This window comes from Cicer arietinum, chromosome 4 (genome assembly GCF_000331145.2).
Source record: "Cicer arietinum cultivar CDC Frontier isolate Library 1 chromosome 4, Cicar.CDCFrontier_v2.0, whole genome shotgun sequence".
Classification (NCBI taxonomy): Eukaryota; Viridiplantae; Streptophyta; class Magnoliopsida; order Fabales; family Fabaceae; genus Cicer; species Cicer arietinum.
In genome coordinates this window covers 4,416,410-4,433,920 of record NC_021163.2, presented here as the reverse complement: position 1 = coordinate 4,433,920, position 17,511 = coordinate 4,416,410, and the positions used below count along the sequence as shown (strand labels likewise).

General features: G+C 31.0%; 3 protein-coding genes across 6 annotated transcripts; 1 reads left to right on the top strand and 2 right to left on the bottom strand.

Moving 5' to 3' along the window:
- Positions 1-1,445, top strand: AHL18 (AT-hook motif nuclear-localized protein 18). Its single transcript, XM_004495506.3, has one exon. The coding sequence runs from the start codon at positions 311-313 to the stop codon at positions 1,220-1,222; it is 912 nt and encodes a 303-aa protein (XP_004495563.1). The 5' UTR covers positions 1-310; the 3' UTR covers positions 1,223-1,445.
- Positions 1,446-8,566: 7,121 nt separating this feature from the next.
- Positions 8,567-12,119, bottom strand: LOC101508966 (uncharacterized). 2 transcript variants are annotated; one of them, XM_004495505.4, is made up of 5 exons: positions 11,513-12,109; positions 11,198-11,289; positions 9,566-9,668; positions 9,287-9,429; positions 8,567-8,981 (listed from the first exon to the last, which is right to left on the bottom strand). In XM_004495505.4, exons 1-5 carry the CDS (start codon positions 12,033-12,035, stop codon positions 8,877-8,879), a joined length of 966 nt encoding a protein of 321 aa, XP_004495562.1. In that variant the 5' UTR covers positions 12,036-12,109; the 3' UTR covers positions 8,567-8,876. The 2 variants fall into 2 exon arrangements, with proteins under 2 accessions (XP_004495562.1, XP_012569881.1); XM_012714427.3 differs by lacking the exon at positions 8,567-8,981 and having other exon boundaries at positions 9,288-9,478; positions 11,513-12,119.
- A 1,785-nt stretch (positions 12,120-13,904) lies between these two features.
- Positions 13,905-17,505, bottom strand: LOC101508648 (protein EIN4). 3 transcript variants are annotated; one of them, XM_027333810.2, is made up of 3 exons: positions 17,253-17,505; positions 15,427-17,114; positions 13,905-14,481 (listed from the first exon to the last, which is right to left on the bottom strand). In XM_027333810.2, exons 2-3 carry the CDS (start codon positions 16,909-16,911, stop codon positions 13,954-13,956), a joined length of 2,013 nt encoding a protein of 670 aa, XP_027189611.1. In that variant the 5' UTR covers positions 16,912-17,114; positions 17,253-17,505; the 3' UTR covers positions 13,905-13,953. The 3 variants fall into 3 exon arrangements, with proteins under 3 accessions (XP_027189611.1, XP_027189612.1, XP_004495561.1); XM_027333811.2 differs by having other exon boundaries at positions 15,427-16,758; XM_004495504.4 differs by having other exon boundaries at positions 15,427-17,505.
- Between the last annotated feature and the right edge of the window lie 6 nt (positions 17,506-17,511).

Sequence of the window (17,511 nt, the reverse complement as noted above, 5' to 3'; positions counted from 1 at the left end):
ATAATCCTACCCCACACACTACGACAAAATTACATTAATCAAACCCTAATAAGCATATTCCCCATCACTTATCACCACCTCCTTTTATTATTCTTTCTCTTCCTTCTTCACTCACACAACTTACAATAACCTTCCACCTCTTCCCATCACTCACTACCTAGCTGGCTACCTCACAATTAATTCATCTTCTTCCTAACTACTTCTAAATATTTTCTCACTATATAGATCTCATAATCAATTATAACTAACTTTCACACACTTATATATATATATCTAGGTTTTTTGAGATTTCTTTTTACCGGTTCAGTTTATGGCGAACCGGTGGTGGACCGGACCGATTGGTCTAGGCGGGATGGACAACTCGGTGAACCCATCATCCCCACTCATAAAACCGGATCTGGGATTCTCCATGAATAACGAAAGTGCAATTACAGGTTTAAACAACAACAACAACAACAACGATGAAGATCAAGATGAGAAAGAAAACAGCGACGAACCAAAAGGAGGAGCAATCGATCAAACAAACACAAACTCCTCCACGCGCCGCCCAAGAGGCCGTCCATCAGGTTCAAAAAACAAACCTAAACCACCTATATTCATAACAAGAGACAGCCCTAACGCGCTTCGAAGCCACGTCATGGAAGTATCTACTGGATCCGACATCTCCGATTGCATCCTTCAGTTCGCTAGAAAAAGACAGAGAGGTATTTGCATTCTCAGCGCAACTGGAACTGTTCTTAATGTTTCACTCCGCCAGCCTACCACTCCCGGAGCTGTCGTTGTTCTTTCCGGTAGGTTCGATATTTTGTCCTTGACTGGTTCGGTGCTTCCCGGACCCTCGCCGCCTGGTGCTACTGGTTTGACTATTTACCTTTCTGGAGGTCAAGGACAGGTGGTTGGAGGTGGTGTGGTTGGCTCGCTTGTGGCTGCCGGACCTGTTATGTTAATGGCGGCTACGTTTTCGAATGCAACATATGAGAGGTTGCCGGTGGAAGAGAATGGTGAAGGTGATGATCAGGAAGGGCAGGGAGATGGTGGTGGTGGCGGTGAGTCTTCGCCGGTGGGGATGGGACAAGCGCAGGGTGGATCGGGCGGAGAAGGTTCTTCGGTGTATAATAATGTTAGTAGTAATTTGGGAGTTCAAAATGGACAACAACAAATGTTGAATCATGATGCTTATAATTCTCCTTGGGCTCATGGTCATGGTAGAACACCTTACTAATTTTGTTGTTACTTCAATAGTTTCATTGCACTCTACAATTGTTGCCAGGGGTAATATTACAAATTTTTAAAATCATAGTTACACTACTATGTGCTATGATAACAAAGGTGAATCAAGTTTTATTTTCTTTTAATTATGTATTTATTTTTTCTAAGTTAATTAATTAGATTATGTGAGAGACTGGATTGAATTGCATTATGATCTGTATATATGTTTATTATCACCTTCTTGACTTTTTAATTTTTCACTTTTGTGCTACTATTTTCAAATGTATAGTTCATGATAAAAAAGACTATAATAGACCGATTGAGGAAGAAAGAATATCAAACACGTTTCTCAAAATGCTAAATATATACATAAATGCATTATAACAATTTTCTAGACGATTGACATGAAATTTTATAAATCAATACTAATGTTAATTAATCCGTATACTTAAACATTTTAACATATGTTTTCTTTTCTTTGATAAATTATATGTTTACGACGTATTGAATAAATTATATAACATGTACAAGAAGCTGGGATTATTGTTTTTCTGAATTTTGACCTAGAAATAGAGTATATGAGCATTTCTATTCATTAATTAGATGGTCAAAATGTAACTATCTTGAGTCTAAGCATTAATGGACATCCTTACATTCCTCAATGTAATAGGCAAATTTGTTTTATATAGATGATTTTTTCCACGTGTTGATCCATTATATATATCCATCCAGGCTAGTCATTTAGCTAACATTATCTGTTACCATAATTTTAAATTCGGACGTAAATGGTGCACATTTTAAAGTATTTGTATTGATATCGGAACTTCAATTTTGATTACATCAGTCCCAGTTTTTTGCATTTCACTGTAACGTAAATTTATGTTGCATTGCAATTTAAAATATATTTATTACATTAAAGTTTATTCTATTCTAGATCCGACAGAACATATTAAAAATAGGAAAATATTAATATAAGCGTTCAAAAATATATGTTAATAATTCAGATGTAAACTTTTATGTTGAAATTTGTGTTTTTAAAAAATATTTTTATAAAAAAAATACTATATAAAAAGAAATTGCCAACTACCATGTCAATTAGGAGAATACTGAGAATCATATGACTGTTCGACGTTTAAAGTATATTTAGTTGAAGATAAATTAAAGAGAAAAAAATATTTTAAAATTTATATAATTGTTTTATTTTTTAAAAAGAAAAAGAGTCAAAATTCCTCTTAAAGTTCACTTTATTCAATTATTTTTCCCTCTTAAATAAAATATAAAACCATTAAAAATATTAATCTCTCTTACTTTACATTAAATCTTTTTTCTCTTTTTTCCTCGGTTAAATTAAACAGACTTTAATATTAACTATGTTATAAATTTTAGTCAAAATCAATGAAAGAAATTGGTGTCTTGAATACACCAAAAGTATAAAGAAAAAAATATTTCTTTGACCAAAGTTTCATTGTTAAACATAAAAGATATAAGAAATTAGATCAAAATAGAGATGTAAGAGGTGTGTTAGTACCAATTAAACATAGCTAATATATCAACAACCTTATGTATTTTATTGACTTAAGGACAAAGACATTCGTGGTGTTGATACATTTGCAAGGTGAACAAAATATCAAATTTGGTCTTCTCTAATTGGCCGACAAATCCTACGATGTGCCTACAGCATGGTTAATGGGATCTTTGATTTTGGTGGAATCATATCACTACTTTATTGTGAAGATTTGGCTATGTAGCTTATGTACTTGAAGTACTACCCTCATGCAAATTGTGCTGAATTTATAGTTTATGTTCGTAGGGGTTATGTATTTGCTTAAGAGTATGCACGCAGGTCTGAGAGTAGGTGGATCTTGAAACTTGTGAGGTTGTTGTATTGTTGGATGTGCATCTTGTCTAAGTTGGTGTTCGACCTTCCAGCACATAATTTAGTGGAAGCCCTATAATTACTAGCAGACCTTGTTCCCTAACATTTTTTTGTTTATATAAAAATAATATTTAAAATAGAAACTTCTATCATATATTTTTGAAAATAATAATGTTTTAGTATTATTAAATTAAAATTATTAATAGTTGAATAATATATTATCTATGAATTAGTTTTATTATATTTTAAATTTAACATCATCAAATTTTTAACTTTTATTGTATTAATCTATTTTAAAGTAATATTTTTATTATAATTTAAAACTAAAATTTTATTTGTAAAAATAATTTATTTAATTATTGAAATCAAAATTAAATAGATAAATATACAAAAAATTTAATTTAGTCGACTTTAATATATATTAAAAGAACGCTTACATAGATAAATTAGAGAAAATTATTGATAAAAATATTAATAATATCGATACACACTTTTTTTAATAGTACCATAAAACTCGTCCTATAAAATAATTACAAATAATACTAATTAAAAAAGGCACTACATATTTCAACTTAGATTCTAATTTTATGTATTTTGAGTTTCATGTAGAGATATAAAAATAAAATTAATTAATGATTTGATAAATTCTATAACAAAAATCAAAATCATTTCAATTGATTTTTTTTTTCTGTGTTCGATTTCAATCTAAACTAAATCAAATTAATTCAATCTCTAATAATTTGGATATCATTTTACTTCATTTAAATTCACCATTGATATGCGAATAAAATCATTAAACTATATTAATAATATTGTCTTAAATATGTATTGTATTTGAGTATTTTTACTCACTTACATATTATATTTTTCATTGTAGTTTATATTCTTCTATCGTTAAAAAGAGTTTACGTAATTCTTTTAATTGTTTTCTACTATGATGTTAGATTCAGGTTACCTTATGATATAAAAGTTAGAGTATTAATTTTTTATATTCCTGTTAATAATATTTTACTTATAAAAGAATAATATTATTAAATACTATATTTTTTTTTAAAAAAATAAATCAAATATCAAATGTATTAATTCCAATAAATTAGTTGGGTCTCAAATCAATTCTTATATATAGAAAAAAAATGCCTTTGCTTGTTTTTACTTTGGATTTTGGTAGTCTCCTATTGCTTTTGTAGTTTTTCATTTTTTTATTTGAATGAAATTCTAAGATACGATATCAAATAATATGTTATTTTCTTGAGGTCATCATAAAATGTCTTAATAGTCATATAATATTTTTTGTACTCTAACTTTTCAATTAAAAAAATAAAATAAATAATCGGTCAATCGGTGCAAAAAAGAGTTGTTGCTGGGTGACCACGATAACGATGTGATGCATCTGTCATTGTGCATTCCAAGAGTGATGATTGAGATAAAGAATATTCTATGTGTTCCACAAAGAATTACTCATTTGTAAAAAAAAATCGTGAATATAGTTTTTAATTTATTATATAATATTAATTTCTTTTATTTTTAATGATATATAATTTTTTATATAAAATAATATATATCATCAGAAATTTTAATATAAATGGGAAGTTTCAGATTCAATTTCGACATAATATTGAATTTAATAATTTTAATATTTATTAATTAAATTAAAATTTACAAATATTATATTTTTTGATTAATTAATATTATACTATATGCTTTTCTCAATTTAATATTTTTAATTTACAATAATGAAAACAATAAATATACCAAATTTTGATAAATAATTTAAAAAAAATATTATTTTATCTAAAACGGAGGCAGTAATTGTCGTGCATTTAGAATACGTATGAAATTGTAGATAGTGGATAATGTATGTATGCACAAATAGTTAATATGTGATTGCCTGTTATCAGTCAATTATAATGTAATTACTGATTACATAATTTATGTGCACATTGAAAATATATCTTACATGATAGAGTTATGCATGTAAAGAAATAATTAAACACACAATAGTCTCATTGACTTTGATGTAGTTTTGTTGAGTTTCATTTTTTTGGAGATTTACCAATAATGTCACTAAAAAAGACTTTTTACATTAATCGAAAGTTGGCTTTTCACATTGAGCGAAAAACTAAGGCAAGACTACGATAAAACATTGATTTAATATTTTAAATTTGTCTTATACCAAAAATGAAATTATTTTAAATTATTCTTTACAGTCTTAATGTATCTATAATTTAATGCATGCATATTTTATAATAACTGGACTTCTTAAATAATCTTTGTTTATAGAAAAAACAAAATTTATTAAAGAGTATAAGAAATACTCTAAGAGTTTCATTTTTATGTTAAGTGTAAAAAAAATTATATATATTATCAATATATTATAATTATACATAACATAATTTTAGATATAGTTTTGATAAAAATTAAAATATTTAATAATTTAATAATTTTAATTGATTGGTAATATAAATATTTACAGTGTATATAGATTAAATTCATGTTATAAATTTATTAAAAAAGATAAAATTAATCATACACTTGAAACAAAGAGAGAAGACTATTCCACCAGTCTAAAAAATGTTTATGTTTTTATCTCTTCCTACCCAATTGATAATCCATAACTACCACATCATTTAAATGTATCTCAACCTATACATTTAATATACTATTAGAGATGAAATAAGCTTATTACATTCAAAAGAAAAATTAATTTTCGTGATTCAAATCTTATATTTTGGAATGAAGTAAGTAACTTTTGTTTTTGAAGAAAAAATTTGTGGACCACGTGTACCGTTGAAAGTGCTGAACTCAAATAGTTATCTTTATTATCTGAAAAAAAGTGTTTCCAAAAGAAAACAGAGAAAGGTTGTCTTGTGGATGAAATTATTGATGCTCTCAATCTATATGTACTCAGCCGGAAAATGATTTTTCAAAAAGGGGACAGATGACAAAAGTTTTTCAACCTTGAACTAACCCTTTATGGAAATAATTTAATTGTATCTCTATCAAAAAATACTATATTTGCACACTCACAAAATATGAAAGTGATTTTTAAAATGAGTGAATTTAATCACTAGACTAATTAATAACAACAAAAAATATGTATATTTTATGTGATATTTGAATTTCGATTCTAATCTTACGTTGTCTAGTCCAAAAAGTATGAAAATTTCGCTGCAAGATTTATTTTCAACAATCAAATAATATGAATTTAATTTTAAATTATATAAAAATAATACTCATTAATAATTTTTTTTTATCGTCACCAGATATGAACCCTTATCACTACAGAAAGAAAACTAATTAAACATTAACTTAAACCATTTGAATTTATACTCTTCTCTCAATACTCATGAATAAATAATAAGTATAATCTAACAAATTAAGTATATATTAAAAGATAAGTAACTTTTATTATTTAGTAAGAGTAGAGCAACCAAAATATAATAGCAAAATATTTTTTTATGATTTGTTATGGATATTATTTATTTTTAAGAAGTGGAAAAAAATATTGTTTTGATCATTTGAGATTCTCATATCATGTGGATCAACGATGGAGGAAAAATCATGATTACATATTTTATTATAATTAAGAATAAGTGACAAATAACAATCTTATTTCCTTTGGAAGGATGAGAGTAGGGGAAATGAAAGAGATGTAAATTCATAAAAGAATTGAGAAAGATGAAGAAAATTAAGATTATAGTTAAAAAATGTCTTGATTAAGAACTACTAGGTTTATAGTCTCAATTTAAAAAATTTAGATTATCTTAATTGAACATTACAAAACTTATTTAAGTTACATAAAAAATTTGATTTAATATCATAAGATTCTAATACAATAAAAAGTCTTTTAAAATCCTTTCACATTCTAATTAAATATGCCCCAAATTTTATTGGGAGATTATGTAATTTTCTTTTATAATTCCTCATTAAATTTAATGATTTTAATTTACATTCCATTTCCTTTAATCTAAAATTTCTACTGTGAAAAGAAATATCTTACCACCGAATGCTTTGTCCTAACTCCTAACTTTCTCTTACGGTTGGTCTTGTCAATAGGACCTCCATTACTATAATGATGTTAAAGTATTAAATAAATCTACATAAAGTACAAGAGTTAACAAGTGAAATAATAAGAAGATCATAGCTTATTTTTACTTCTAACATAATAATAACCATACTATCATTTACTGTTAAAAATTAAATAAAAATAAAAATTGATGCATCTAACACGCATTAAAAAAACATGGATGGACGACGATCGGTAGTGCATCATAAACATCAATAATTTATTGGAGTCTATAGTCAGCAATTGAAAACTGAGTGCATGTTTGTAGTTCATTGTCAAAGTACTTGATGCTTAATCTGATTTTTTTATTATTAACAAAGCAGTGGAGTACACGGCTCTAGTTGAATTAGGGCTCCAGCTATGACACACTTGCATGCACTCATACAAACATATAAAGTTTCAAATTTTGACTTATTTAACTAACAAGTTGAGATTGATTAAGTTTGTTTTGGTTGAAAGTTAATTAACTTATTGAGTTATGAATAAACTAAATTGCTTGATGCAGCTGAACTAATTGGCCTTTGATATTGAAGTGTATTTATTTATTTATTTATTTTTTATTGAACTGAATTACTTAAAATTATTTCATACTTTGAGTCATTATTGGAGTTTCGAGTGTATCATAGATCACTTTTCCAAAAGTAGTCGAATGTAGAATTTATCATGATTAAGGGTTAAGTTCACTTTCTTGCTAAGAAAGTCTGATGTAGGTTTTTAGGAGAATACTGTACATGGATATGGAAATGGCTAGGGAGCTCTTCCTGTGGGAATTGGGAAGCTAATTTATTGCTCGAGCTTTAGAATATTTTAAGCTGTGTTTAATTCGACTTCAATGATCAGAGAAGCTGGAGCTAATTCCATAATTCTGGTTCCTATGTGGTTGTGTCAACTTGTTATTATTTAATTTCTTAAAATTTGGTGCTAGTTAGAGCTCTTCTTTTGAGGATAAAATGTTCCAACAATTTGTGGAAGGGTTTGGCTCAATGTAAAGTGATGCTTTCTCCTAACCAATTCTTCTTGACAACATCCCATCTAGGGTTTGTCATTGTTGCTTATCTACTCAGATTTGGAGTACAGTTTGTAATTGGATATAATTTTTTTTTTATTCCACAAGATTTTTTGAAGAAATTATAGTTACAGTGTTGTTGATTGCGAAACAGGTCGTTTTAGAAAAAATATTCTCATTGATTTCAAATGATGTGACATAGTCTATCGAAGAGAAACAAGTTGTGGTAGAAAAAAAACATCTCATTTGATTTCAAATGAGACATGGTCCATTAGGGAAGAGAAACGAGATTACTATCTTTTATAACAGTGACTGTGATTTCATAAATCTGCTTGATCAGATTATCCTTCTTGGAGATTAATCCTTGCAAAATTAAAATAAATAAAAAATAATCTGATTGTGACACTGATTAAAAGGAGGAACATTGTAAAAAATTAAAAAGATATCCAGTCAGTATTAACCTCATGTAGCCACTCAAATGTAAAAGAATTCATAAATAGCTGATCTAATTGTGTAAATATAATCTTCTATATTATCTTTTCCAATAAAAATCATTTCAGATTTTCTGGGCATCAAAATTTATGTAGGAATGCAGAAACAACAGACTTCCTTTGTCTTTTCTACCTGTCTCTCTTTTATAATCTTCAGCGTGGCTCAAAATCGATAAAGGTAAAAGCAAACCGGATTTCATAAAGCACGCCAAGAGAGATCATTGACAACTAACTCAGTGCAGGCTTCTGGAATTTCCCATGAACCCACACTCTTTGCATGCTCTTCCCTTTCCGGCGATTCACAGACTTGACACAGCAATAATCAAGCTCAAGCTGCAGAGTTCATAGAATGTTGATTTTAGTGGTAGTAAATACAAACAGTATGTCAGAAATACCTCAGAGACATTTGACCCTCTGGACAGCACAAGAATTATAGGAAGGTTGACAGATGGAAGGCTCTGTATTTTACACAAACACTAAACTAGTTGACATATACTAATCTCAATTCACATATATGAGAACTTGCAAGCATTGAATTTTATGCAGGATCACATGTCAACGAATATCGAAATTAAATAGAGAATTACAAGTTATATCAAACCCAAAGCTCTTTTTTTTGCAATCAAAGAAGAAAGTACCTCAATGAAGCCTGCACCCAAAAATAGGTCTCGGACAGTATTCAAACAAAAGAAATATGATCGTGTTCCATCTGATCGCATGTATTCCCTGAATCCCACTCTCTTGTCTGGTTCAAATCGAAGCATAGTCATATCATAGAGGCCTGATTATATTGGGTTCAGTCATTGTCAGCAATTTAGGTTTCAAAGTAACTGTTATGACATAAAGAATTTACTTGAGCAACAGATTTATTTTCCCAAAAGTTCTGGAAAGAGTAAGATGGCAAGTTTGTTTATTACCATAGTCCCTAAATAAAACCATGCCTCCTGGCTTTAACACAGTAAAACATTCCTTGATGGACCTTGGCATCCTTTCCAATGGTACTGCTGATAAAGTAAATATCTGACAATACACATCAAAATAAGCTACAAATACAATGATAGGTCAATTAAATTTACAAAATTCAATACTCCCTCTGTCTCACAATGAGGGTCAGTGTGTCACTTTAGCAACAAAAAAATTGTCTCAAAATGAATGTTATTTATAATTTTCACTGCAACTTTAATTATTTTTTCCTATAATACCCTTCAATGATTACTATATACACAACTTCCAAAGTAGAATTATACTTCATATTGATAATAGTAAAAACCCACCAATAGTTAAGATAGGTAGTTTGGTAAAATGACTTCTCCTTTTTTTTCTTCTAATTATTGCATTTTTGAATATGTGTGAATAAACCTTAAACGACATTCATTGTGAGACAGAGAGAGTAACATTCAACTGAGTCTACGACTTATTTTATAAATTAGACACAATTCTTTTTTATGAGGAAGAAATTAGGGAGCTAACATAGTAAGACTAAACATCACAAAGGCAAGACGATAATTGAGAAAATTGTAGTGTACACTAAAGAAACTGACAAATATATTAAAAACTAAGGATGAAAAGAAAAAAACTGAGATTTAAGCATGAGTGAATGTATCTTCCAAATTAAAGCTGTTAAGGACAAGGAAAGCATTATGCACCATATTGAGACATGAAATAATTTAGAGCGCTGGTGTAGAAAGATTACACAACCTAAGGCAAGACAAACACACACGTACAAGTACTTACGAATTTGTAGTAAACAATAAAGCAGCTGCCAAATAATAAAAGCCACAAGTATATTTAAAAACAGGAACGAAAAACATTGAGGTTAAAGCACGGATGTATGTACAAAGTAACTTTATGCAACATAATGAGAGAGCAATTTGAAGTCCAGCCACTTTAATAACAGTTGATCCACCTCAGAAAATATGCCAGTTCAGGACGATTTTACAAATATCAACAAACCTATTAAACAGCCTTCATTTTAGTAAAATGTAGTAACATTTAACTCAATTCCTTCTGTTGAAAAAACAAAACAGAAGTACTCTTTACTAAAAGATTCTAAATATTTGCATTCCATCAATACTCCCTCTCATTCTACTTAGTACAAGTATGAAGAGACAAGGATATAGTCAAAAAAAGCAGCCCGGTGCATGAGGCTCTCACCACATGGACTCTAGGGATGGTAGATGTAACAACCTTACCCCCACAAGCAAAGAGGCTGTTTCTAGGATTTAAACTTGTGACTGCCATATCACAAGGCAACAACTTTACCGTTGGACCAAGTGACCAGGATATATAGTAGAGAAGGAAAAATACTTTGATTTTAAAAAACGAAGATAATAAGTTGAAACAAAACAAACTTTTCTAACAGGACAAATATTTTGAAATGGATTGGAGAATATATCTGTTAACATATATTTTTAGAATTAGGAAATAGGAATATGCTGACAAGAGACATTGTTACTCGATTGCAAAGAGAAACATAATAATAATACAAAAACAACTCAATTGTCTCTAAACATATTCTGAAACCAGTATTAAAAGAGAAAAGCTCATACCAATGTAACATAATCTACTCCTCCAACACAACAGTCAAGTTCTTCTGATAAACATGAATTTTTAAGATGCAGTCCATTATCCTCTTTGACATCTGAAAGGAAATAGAAAGAACTAAGACCATGTTTGGATAAACAACTTAATTAAGGGATTATAGCATACTTATCATATACCCTAAACCCTAAACTAAAGTCAAACTATTTTCATAATGTAAGTCAATTCAAATGAGCCTTCAAGTCTCTTCACATTTCATCAAGCATTGACATATATATAATAAATAGTAAAAAATTAAGAGCATGAAGGTAAAGCAAAGTAACCTAAAAATCTGTGTCTGCAAGGGTTGCATGCCAACCAAGTAGGGAATCCAATAGTGGAAAAATCACAAGAAAAAGTATGAAAACGATGCTTAAAAGAAGAAGCAACATCGTTTGCATTTATAATATCCGTAGCCTTGTGAAGAGTTTCATCACTACAATCGCATGCATAAACAATAACATCCTTGTTGGCCCGTAGAATAGGAAGAATAGTGCTTCCGTTGCCGCAACCAACTTCCAAGAGTTTATTAGGGTACGAATTTGGGGGAGAGGAAAGTAATACTGGAAATTCCTTTAACAAATAGCGTCTCTCTTTGAAGAATTTACCGGAGGAGTGGCGGGTGTGAAATAGCTTCCAAGCATGAACGTCGGATTCAGGTGATTGCGTGGAAGAAGAAGGGTTTGGTTCAAAATGGTGGCGAAGAGAAGGGTTTGATTCAACCTCTGATCTTAGTTCTTCCCACTCAAAGTCCTTGCAAAAATACTCTGCTGCTTCACCTTCACCTTCAGCTTCTTCAATATTCATTCTCCAATTCAACAACACTTCATTCACTAAATCCTTATTAAACTATCCTCACTCATTTTTAACACTCTTTAACTTCGCATATAGGTATTTTTATTGATGTTATTTAATTTATGAAATTAATTTGCTATTTAGTAAATTTAAATGACTAAATTATCCATCTCTTATTTGAAGATTAAAATGTGATTTACTTATAGTTTATTGCATCATTTTGATAACTATGATATATGTAAGAAATATTCACCATCGTTTAATAAAGACTTTATCTCCATCAACGAATCTACTAGTAATTGATATAAGAGGTAGATTCTCTAAATTTTCTCCATATTTGATAGTCCAAATCATAACTCTAATCACTTTTGCTTAAGATATATGAGTCATTTACCACTTGGATCAACCATATTTTGCACATAGTTCATTACATAATAAGTGATGTTTTAGGTTTTCAATAATTATTTTATTAAAAATAAAAAAATAACAATGAACAAAAAGGAGTTTATACACTAATTATTTTATACGTTTTGATGAATAGAAGTATTACATGTATGAAGTTGATATTAAGAAGTTTGTTGATGTTTGATTAACACTGTTATCAACAAGTTACCACCTACAATGTGATATGATTATCACCATGACCGAGTTTAAAACTGATTTTTATTTTTGAATTTTGGGTTAATGATAGCTAAAAAATTTATAATGTCAATCATTGTTAAGAAAAAATGTTGTTGGTAATTATTGGATAATTTCGAAAATATTTTTTTCATCCCGGATTTAAATTCAATCAAACATGTACAAACTTTGCTAATTTTGTTGATTCATTAGCACTGTATTATTTCCTTTTAGAAAATACACATTGTATCATAATTCTAAATTGTGAACCGCATCACAGCAACAACAATAGTGCCATTTTGATTGCAATATTAATAGTTATGGTTGCAATCACCTTTGATTGTGACCACAAACACCAAGCAAACAAAAAAATTGTATCAGTGTCACAACCATAATGCGACCACGATCATGACCATGACCACAATCACGGTTCAAAACCTGCACTACCAAAGGCCATAATGCGCTGTGACAAAAGACTCAATCGCAGCTACGACTACAAAATAAACCGACTATTTTCAAACAATTGGTATTGTTAGAGCATCTACAACGGGAGTGAAAATGAGTTCGTCCGTCAGCGTGTAATTACTTAACTTCCAGTTTTTTTTGGGTTCACTGTTGGAGTTGTGCCAAGGTGTCATCACGGTACCGTCAGGAAGGAACGGTGCTTCATAGCGGTTACCTTTTTTTTCTTTTTTTTTCTATCTAATTTCATAATTTAATAATAATATAATTATAACCGCTACCTTTTATTAATTTATTAATAATAATAAATTTATCATTTTTTATTAATTTATAGCCGTTAACTTTCTTTTTAATTTATTAAATAATAATAATTTTGTAACCATTAGCTTTTTTTTAGTTAATATACCACCGTTAGCCTTTTTTTTCTCCTTTAATTACGATTGTTAGCTCATTAATAGAAACAATTTGTTACTCATACTTTTTCTTCACAATTTTTTTACAGAAGTTTATTAAAAAATTTATTAACTACTTTTTTATTTATTTTTCCATTTAAATTAACATTTTAAGTTATCATAAAATTAAATATTAATGTATAAATTCAAGTAATAGAATATAATATAATTTTTTAAAAGTTAAACCGTAAAAAATAAATAAGTTGATTTAGGGTGATGTGGCATAGTAGAACTTGAATCATGTTGAGTTCACCGTTGGAATAGAAAATGAGTGAATTGCTTCAAGATGATGTGGCACAGTGGACCCCATCTAAAGAACCCATATTGAGTTCACCGTTGTAGATGCTCTTAAAAAGTCCAAGTTCTCTATGCCAATTTGAGGCACTTAGAAATTGTATTCACAGTTTTTCACCCGCACGCTGCAGGACTGTTCTAAGTTCATCTGCTATCTGATGAAGTAGGATCGGTTTCCGAATCACACCATTCATTCCCGCTAGCACGCATCTATCCTTCACTTGATCTTCTGCATTTGCTATAACAGCTATGATCAAAGGCCAGTTAGGGCCATTGAACTTCCTGATCCTAGTTGCCACTTCAAAACCATCCATTTCAGGCATGTGAATATCCAACATGATAATTTTAAATGAGTTAGCGGAGCTGCTTATAGCACTCAGGCACTCAAACCCTGACGTAACTGCTGTTACTTGACAACCTAGCTTCTCGAGTAGTTTCTTCGTCACGATCCTGTTTAAACCATCGTCATCTGCTAACAAAATCTTGAGGCCTCTAAACTGTGAGTTTGAAGAATCTTTAGGAGCAAATATGTATCTTTCAAGTGATGGTCCTGTCTGAAACTTGAGAAGAAGTGACATGCCTTGCACCAAACCATCAGAATTTGGTGATATCCATATATTACCTTGCATTATCTGCATAATATTCACATTGTATGTAAAGTCAGAATACATAACATTGTGAGTTAATAATAATAATTACATAAATCCCTTTTTCAAAGGCCAACCTGACCCGACCAGACCAATAGATGATAGGCAAATGAAGAACAAGAAATTTTGGTTTCAAGGGAGAAATCATTATGCTTTAATAATAGAGTTGTATACTTTTATGAGTATAAAGAAGTAAAATCCTACTTTATTAGATTCGATGGCACAAAAGATGCTACTTTACCGTTTTGTTTTTTATATAATACACCCACCTAACCCCAAAAAGCATAAACCTTCTTAATTATTGGTCACCTAATCACATTGATGAAAAGGAAATGATAATTTTTGTAGTCATGTTCATATTGGAATTCTAAAACTAACTGGATGATCTTACAATTCAAGAAAAGACACCCGAATCATTGCAGTTTCTATGTTGTTCCAATCTTCATGTTTCTTTAATGATGTTTCTCTAATAATGTCTATTACGAAAAACTAGAGTCTCAGCACAACGGTTGGAGTTGTTGCCATGTGACTAGAAGGTCACGGATTCGAGTCATGGAATCAGTTTCTTGCAAATGCAAGGTAAAGTTGCTTACAACATATCTGTTATCAGTGCGACCCTCACATGAACCTCATATAAGAGCTTTGCAGCACTAGACTACCCTTTTAAATTATAAAGTAATAAGTAATCTGTGACTTCGAATGAACAGATCACACATAATTTGATATCCTTAATGAATTGTAAGAAGAAACAAACACTTCCACTAAAGTTTAGAAGCAACCATACTAGCATACATTTGGATCCCATATGAAAATGCAGGCAAACATTAGATAGTCAAACCAAGCATCATCCTTTAAGCATAAAGTGTAGATAATGACATAATTGATACAAAAACATAACATAGAAAATCAAGGAGATGATGATGCACCTACCTGTACCAACTTCCTGCACATGTTGAAGCTTAGGCCCTCCTTAGATTCACTATTGTGATACAGCCTCCTACTAGAATGTTGTTTTGTTGAGATTGATTCATCTGACTCAGAACTACCTGTAATCTGAAAATCAAATTTTATATTTACGTACTCAACTTGGCTGCTTGATCTCCATACACCCAATTTTTTGTCATCCTTATCTCCACCATCACTTGCTAGTAAAACCCGGAAAGCAAGTTTCCCTCGGTCACACGTGTTCAATAAATATCCAATAATATGCATAATTACTTGAAAAGTCCTTGCTTCGTCGCCCAAAACTTTTTCAGGCAAAGACTTCTGGACATTGATTTCGAAACCGAAGCCTTCATAAACACACAAGCACTTTGCAATGGAAGCAGCTTCCCTCAACATGGAATGGAGAAGGAAAGGTTTCATCTCTAATTGGAGGCCTCCCTTTTTATTATCAGAAATATCCATTACATCGTTTACTAAACTAGACAGCACATTACCGACTTTCAACATCGTGTCCCCAATAATCTTCTGTTCAGGCCTCGTAATACCATCTTGAAACAAGGAAAGCATCCCGACAACCGAATGCATAGGCCTCCTCAGTCCATGGCTCATCACAGTCTGGAATGACTTCCTAGCCTGGCTGGCCATCATTGCGTTCTTCTGAGACTGCTGCAACGCTCGGTTCTGCTCTTCCAGTTTCTGTCTCATTAAATGAGACTCTTCAAGAACCGATGCATGAGAAAGCGCTACAGCTACCTGATCAGCAACCACCTCAACTATCTCCATCTCTTGCTTGGTCCAAACCCTAGAGTTCGAACTTGGAAGAACCAAAACCAGTATAGCATAACACGTATCAACCAACTCCGGCGTCCCTCCTTTGAAATTTGAAACATGAAGCATCGGCATACGAATAGCTGCAACAGCACCCAACTCCTTGCCACTGCCGCCACCACTACTTCCAGCTCCTAGTTTAGATTCTGGCCTCAAAATCTTCACCCCTTTAGTTTTCCTTATCTCCAACACATCAGGGTCAATCACAGGAATAGAATTATGAAAACTCTTCCCCGAATCCGATTTCAATTCATGAGTCAAATACATTTCTCGCCTATCCTCATTCGGCATCCAAACCGCACAATTATGCAAATCAAAAGCCTTAGAAAGCTCAACAAGTGTAGTATACAAAATGGTATGTTTATCAAGACTCTTCCTAATCTCCCTAGTGAGCATCCTAACATGCCAACTAGCTTCCTTCTGTTTCTTCATAATCCCAACCTCTTGGCCCAATTCCATCACATTCTGCCTCAAGAAAAGCTCCCTCACCTTAATTTTCAAAAGGAGGGGGATCAAAGGTGGAAGTGTCAATGCAGTTGCACATGACACAAGAGCAGTTAGGAATTTAGCAACAGTGATAGAAAGAAGCAAGTGAAAAGAAGGAGGACCATGATAAGAATAAGCATTGAGTAAATGAGTCATACCACATAGAACTATGAAGGCTATGAATTGAAGGAAAAGCAATTTGAAAGGAACATTGGAACGGCTAACAAAGTAAAGAAGTTCAATTGGTATGGAAAAATATGCAACAGCAATGAAAAAGTCACTGACTTTTTGACCAACAAGTATGGTGTGGATGCTGAAAAGAGCTTCTTCGTCATCACAGTTACAATGATCATATTCAGCTTCAGTAGCAGTAGCATATAGAGTAAGATTAAAAAACAGTAACAACAAAAGAAGAAGAATTTTCATTTTCACAACACTAAAGTCAATGATGTTTTTTTGTTTCAAATTATTCAAGAAAAACAGAAAACTTAACCAACCTGATTCGAAAAATGGACCCAAAATCAAGAAATGAATGAAAAGAGAAGGATGCAGATCGAGGACTTGAATTGAATCCTTTCTGAACCGACCCAATTTGTCAAACACTTGAATTATTTATGGGTTTGAGATAAAGTTTTCAACTTTGAATTTTGTTTACCACCCCTCTTTCTCTCTCTCATGGAAATTAACGCTGGATATATAGTATAGACTCTAGAGAGAGAGAGAGAGATAGAGAGAGAGAGAGAGAGAGAGGGAAAG

Coding starts and splice junctions, on each gene's coding strand:
- AHL18 (XM_004495506.3), top strand. CDS start 311: ATGGCGAACCGGTGGTGGACCGGACCGATTGGTCTAGGCGGGATGGAC.
- LOC101508966 (XM_004495505.4), bottom strand. CDS start 12,035: ATGAATATTGAAGAAGCTGAAGGTGAAGGTGAAGCAGCAGAGTATTTT. Junction 9,669..11,197: donor GAGTAGATTATGTTACATTG/GTATGAGCTTTT, acceptor GTGTATTGTCAG/ATATTTACTTTATCAGCAGT. Junction 9,430..9,565: donor GGTTTTATTTAGGGACTATG/GTAATAAACAAA, acceptor CAATATAATCAG/GCCTCTATGATATGACTATG.
- LOC101508648 (XM_004495504.4), bottom strand. CDS start 17,181: ATGAAAATTCTTCTTCTTTTGTTGTTACTGTTTTTTAATCTTACTCTA. Junction 14,482..15,426: donor TGTGCAGGAAGTTGGTACAG/GTAGGTGCATCA, acceptor AATATTATGCAG/ATAATGCAAGGTAATATATG.